General features: G+C 39.2%; 1 protein-coding gene across 1 annotated transcript in view; it reads right to left on the reverse strand.

The window, feature by feature from the left end:
• Positions 1 to 1,763: 1,763 nt before the first annotated feature.
• LOC306816094 (uncharacterized protein) overlaps positions 1,764 to 6,345 on the reverse strand; it is a gene marked incomplete at its 3' end in the record, with an annotated part of 8,985 nt that continues 4,403 nt past the window's right edge. The window contains exon 7 of the mRNA XM_079332583.1: positions 1,764 to 1,773. Coding sequence (XP_079188709.1) covers positions 1,764 to 1,773 — 10 coding nt within the window. The remainder of the gene's footprint in view (positions 1,774 to 6,345) is intronic.

Raw genomic sequence — 6,345 nt, forward strand, 5'->3', positions numbered from 1 at the left:
AGCAAAGGAAAATGTTATAGATAATGCAAAGGCCATCTCTAGCAATTCTCCTTGGCAGATGTTTGTGCAGGTCCTTTATCCTGGTGGAGGGGAGGCTGTTGCTGAGTAATCTTCCTCCTGAACCCCTCAAGTGACAGGAGTTTCAGCTGGGATCATAGCTACTCACAGCTCCCAAATCAGGTGTCACAGACCTGACAATGTATTAGGGGAGGACACAGCGAGTTTCACACAGAAGACATTACAACCTCACAACAGAAGAAGCCACATATGGAGAAGGAGATAGGTATGCTTCATACAACTTGCAAAGAAAATTCAGATTTAACATGGTAAAATCAGCTTTAAAATAACAAGGCTGCAACAGATGCTCATTTAATGAAACAACAGCAAACTAAACCCCTTTCACATCTTCAGGTGTCTATTTGATCATAACACAGGTTCATCCTGACCATCGTTCACTAGATGACCACAGACATACTGCAGCTTCCTGAAAATATCATCTAATCACTTCCTCTGCAATCCCAATTAATTTCCCATAGCACAGCCCCAGCTGGGCACAAGGAAGCTGTGGCTGCTGCTTTCTTTGCTAAAGTTCAAGTGAATCCAACTCTGTCCACGGTTACAGGTGTGGTTTGTCACTGAATTACAGAATCATGGACTGGGTTGGGGGGACCTTAAAGCCCACCCACTGCCACCCCCTGCCATGGGCAGGGACACCTTCCACTACCCCAGGATGCTCCAAGTTCTGTCCAACCTGGCCTTGGACACTTCCAGGGATGGGACAGCCACAGCTTCTCTGGACAAAGCATAAGGAGAGAGGCTGTGCTCCTCCACAGATGTGAACCAACCACAGTGGCAATAAAGCCCTGGGCATAAGGATGTATTTAAAAACATCAGAGATGATCCTTGTGCTTTTATAGGTAAAAGAGATCAAATGTTATATAAAAACAGCCAGGACTTCAATGCGTTCAAAAAGGCCTTTCATCAATGTCAGGCAAGAGGACAGAAATTAGAAAATACCTTCAGCCAGGTAAAACTGGCTCCATTCACTGAAACTATAGTAACCATCTGCTTTTTGTTGCCTCTGTGCTGTTACAATTCTGTCCAGAATGACCATGTTCAGAGAAAGGGAACACAGAGAGGGGGGGAAAAGAATTATTTACAGCAATTCTACAGTTCTCCTTTTACTTTGATGCTCTGTTTAAATATTCTGGCTGTTTCAAGGGCTTGGTAAAACTGGCTTTTGTAGACTGAACACAAAAAACAAACAGGAGAAAAATGCAGTGTTTTCCCCCCTCAGCCAGAACACAGTGAGAGCACAGTGGTTAAGCAAAGGCAGAGTAAGCTAATTACCAAGTACACAGCTGCTCCTACCTGGCAGAAAGCAAAGGAAAAAAAATACTATGAGTCATCAAATGCAGTTCCTAAATCTGGAAAAGCCTTACAAAAATAAACTTCCACAAAGATGGGACCAGCTTCAGAGAGAGAGAGAAAAAAAAAAAAAAACAATGCAGATAAAATGATCATTATTATAGAACAAAAACTATTTCCAGTTTGAAAGAAAAAAAAGGTTTTTTGGCAAGGCAACTACTAAATATGTCATCTAGTTAAAAACAGCTTCTCTTCTTGTGGTTTGCTGGGGCAGAATGAGCGGAGATCTTCCACCAGATTCATTTTTTGTATCAAACACTGAAAGGGGATGGGAAGGAGTAATTTCTAACCCAATTTAGAACATCTTTATTCCTCTCCACGATCATCAGCACCTCTTACATCCACCTTCAACACACACAGAGCTTCAGATACTCACTAGGAGTTCAGGGTAAGTTTTATGTTCCATTTTCAACAGGAAGGATAATCCTGACTTCCCGGTTTTGAAGGCACACAGGGATACAAATACACAACTGTTTATGCTTTGGCAGAACTTTTGTTTTGCAAAGCCCTTAATTGCATAATTTCTCATTTATTTTAGAAAACAGCAAATAAGTCCCTAAATTATTAGTAGCAAAATAAGAATTTGTAGTAAAAACATTGCTTGATTTTTTTTATTTTTTCAGTTTTGTTGCTAACTTCAGCATTTCCCTGATTTCTTTTGGGAGTCTTGCACTCATGCAAGGTTACTGCTCATATTGTATTACACTGGACATTACATTTGAAGATATTTAAATTTAGAGGTTATATTTAAAAAGAGAGGAGCTGAAAACTTCAAACCAGGTATGAGCTGTTGGGTTTGTGAGCTTTCTGTGTGTTAGGTTTTTAACCAGGTGTCAGAGGAGGTGAGTTCTGACCAAATGAGCACTGACTGACACAAGAGCTATTGCTGCCCATACATCCCCTCACCAAACCCAGGAAGCCAAAACTGCATTTCCTTCTGTTTTCCAAATAGATTTTTGATCCAAAATTCCAACTGTTTAATTAAAACTATTTCTGAGAGAAATGCATCAGCTTCATAATCTGATCCCATGATCTGTTCCATTATAAGCTGCAAAATATCCTGACCTTAAAAGTCTTTTCCAACCTAAATGATTGTGTGACTCCATGAAACACATTTAAAATAAAGACAAGGAGTATTCTGAAACAAAATCCCCATTTCAATTATCCTCCAAAAGGTCTTAGAAATTGCAATGGAAAGTCTCCTTTCTGCCCAAACCACCAGATCCTGTTTCAAATGCCCCAAGTTTCAGCTACTTTATACTCCCACCTCCCATGCCTCCTAGTAGCAGTTACCAGAAATTTGCCTCAGGTTCATTTTAGAAGGAAATAATTAGATTTACAATTAACATTCCAAAGTATTTATTGTGTAACATTTTCCCATTGCTAATCATTTACCCAGTGGCAAGGCACAGGAATCCACACAGGGTGAGTGTGCAAGGACAAACACCTAGAGGCTCTCAAAATGCAGCATTTAAAGTGAAAAAGGCCATGTTTTACAGGGAGAGCAACAGTTTTCCAACTTCCTTTCAGACTGATCTGCAATTTCTAGATCTTTCAAACAAAATTAGCTGACTTCTAGTAAGATTCCTTTTGATATTTTCTTCCCTTGATGTCTGGGTGGATTATCAGCAAAAAATACGTTCCTTTTTTCCTTACTCAAAAAATATTTGACTGCATAGCATCTCCCCAGAACAGACAGCAGGAGACTGACACTTACAGAAGTAAAAAAAAAAAGACCCCAACAAAATAAGCAAAGAACAGAAATATAGTCACACATATCATTACTGAGCACTGCTATTTGATAAAAATAATTATTTATGTTCAATTGCAGTGTAATTCTTCCTTCACCTCTCCTGCATTTCATGAGGTTTTCTTAGCAGGTTTAATCAAATTTTCCAGAATCTTGTTGGATATTTAAATAATTATATTCCCTACTTAATTTGCACAAAGGAAAAGGCTTTGCTTTGATTCATTGGTTAAGCATTAAGTAATTAGATTTGCCTTGTTGTTAAAGAGAGGATAAACATGTTGCTCAGTTACAATCTAAACCCAGAGCTGCCCCTTTTCCCCTTTTTGCCCTCCAAAAAGTTTCTTCCAAGTGGGCACTTGGAGATGACCTAAATGAAACAAGAGCCTGGAGGGACAGGGGGCAGGGATAGGTGAGGTATTGAAAGGGAGTTTTAAAGAGAAATTACATTCTTCTTCCAACATAGCCACAAATCTTCAGATAGCTCAGAAATTATCCTCCCTGACTCTAAACCAGCTATCATAACTAAAAAAATTTAACTTGGCTACAAAATTATCTTTTTTCCATCCTGTTCTTACTATGTACTACCACACAAAACAAAAACAAACAAACAAACAAACAAACAAACAAAAAAGATGGCATCACCTCCTTGATTGTGTACACAGAGACAGCTGGAAAAAGTAATTTCTACACTGCAGGATCAAGTGAGGAATGGTGACACAGCCTAGAATTGAGAATACACCAATAACCCTGTACAATAAAGAGAAAATTTGCTGCTTATTATAAGTTAATACCCACCAGATTGTTCACAAAACACAGTGTCTAGAGACAACTTGTTTACAGCATTTACTATTGAAAAAAAGCCACAGAAAATAAATCTAAAAGCCTCATATCTCTATCCTATAAACCCAGGGCAGAGATGTAGAGAACATTTGTACAGGGTTTGAGCTGGGGAAGGTTTCCACACTCACCCTGCTTTATACTTCCTGAAAATGTTTATTTAAGTTGCTATTTTCCATTACTGTTGTGACTCCTGTCATTTGAAACACCACAGAAACAGCCACAAAGTGTCAGTACAAAGCCAGAAAAACAAAAAGACAAAGCTCAGAAAGAACAAAGCCTGTTTTGAAATCTGAAGACACCCGCACAAATCTTTTTGAAGAAAAATAACCCAAAACTTTTTCAAGTGAAAAATAACTCCTCCAAAAACATAGAAATTCAAGTGAAACAGTCAAGATAAAAACAAGGAAGTTCAAATGCACTTATACTGGATAATAAAAGAATTGGTTTGTTTGCTATCTACAGTGATTTTTCCTAAGAAAACATTCACCAGAAGACAAATATTTAACATTACTCAAAAGCAACAGTCCCTGTTTAAAGCTGTTCTGTAAGACCAACAACTCTGTTGAGCAGGCAGTGTTTATAACAAAAACGTGCTTTTTATATCAGACAGTTTGTGCTAACTCGGCAACATTTCCAGCTCAGCACACTCTGTACCAGCAGGGCTTGCCAGAAACTCGGCTCTCCACGAGCATTTTCCTATTTGTTAACTATTTCTTCCAAAAGAAAGGAACTAATCCCAGTGTTTCAAAATCCTCTTCCCAGCCATTTAACAAGGAATTCATTTGCCTAACAAATACACAAGGAAACACTAATGTAAATAGAATAATAGCAAAATAATTTCTGCTATGTAAATCAGAGAATCCAGTGGTTTGCTTTTAAACCAGAACAACACAAAGCCAGGCATTACCACGTTTCCTACAAGGCTAAATCAGAGAGGAATCCAAGAGGCACTAAAGGCTTCTTAACTTTTCCCAACTCTGTTCCAAATAACAGCCAAAAAAGCCCCTTTACATTTTGATTCTGTAGTGCTGGTAGTTTTTTATTTATTAAATATTGATGAAATATTAAAATATTTATTAAGTCAGAGAGAGAAGGGTGGTTGATGTTCTAGTTTAATGGATGAGCCAGGAGCACAGGCAGCCCGTCACACAACCACTGTTGCTCAGAAAAGAAAATCCATGGAATCACAAAAGAAATGTGCATCCACAATCAAAACCTACACACCACCCATGGCCACATCTCTTCAAACCTCAAAGTTGTGCTGAAACACGGGGACTGTCAGCATTTAGGGGTGCTTTACAGCCCTTTGGCAGCTGCCCCTGACCCTGCAGAGGAGGAACTTGGCCACAGCCAGCTCAGCTCAGCCACATATGCTGAACACATTTGTGTGCTTGCACACCAAGGTGAGGGTGCAACACATCCCTCACACACCCAAACCAGGGTATGTGACACAAATACCTGTTGTCACAACAAATGGTGTCTCCTGAGGGGAAAAAGCAGCAAGGCCTAATGCCACCCATGCAATTCACCCACTGCAGATGAGTGACAAACCCAATTATCACACTGGTACTGAGGAACAATAAATACTGGGCAATCACCAATTCTCATCACTCTGCCTCTTCTGGTATGTACAAAATGGGTTCTTTTGGCAGCAATAAAATACTGACCTCTGAAAAACTGATTCCACTTCCACAAAAATCTGATAATGGGATTTCAGGTTATGATGGCTGTGCCTGCCACTTCCTTTGTGTGTCACCCTCTTGGACACTGCACAGCACAGTCAATTTTTTGCAAAGCTCCCATTCAATAAACTATCATTACATAAACAGCCCCATTTTCACAGCACATATGGTTTTAAAAACTCCCTTTATCCACTGGGCAGCTGTGACGCTGAACAGAAGCTATGGCCAGAGCTATGGTACATGGCAGAAAGTTCTGTGAGTCCCAAGTTTCTGTGTGTTTTTATTTGGTTGCAAAATGTCATATTTCTGACACACGATGGGGATTTACATCTGCAAATGCTCAACATGTGACAGTGACAGACTGGGGCCGTGTTCACTGTGTGTTTTGTTAACACTGACAACAACCACAGCCAATAAAACTCTGGGAGTCTTTGTACTCCAAATGCACTGTATTCTTTTCTAATATATTTGTACAAAATATCTTAACTTCTTCCATTTTCCTCAAGCACTGTATATCCAAAGCTTTAAAAAGTTACAGTTCATGGGATTTCAGGGTTGTATTTTCTTTTGTTCTTTTTCCTTTTCATTTATTTATCTATAATCTCATCCCAGATGTGGCATCAAATGCACACAGCGGGATTCTTA

This window comes from Erithacus rubecula, assembly GCF_903797595.1.
Source record: "Erithacus rubecula genome assembly, contig: scaffold_362_arrow_ctg1, whole genome shotgun sequence".
NCBI classification, from domain to species: Eukaryota; Metazoa; Chordata; class Aves; order Passeriformes; family Muscicapidae; genus Erithacus; species Erithacus rubecula.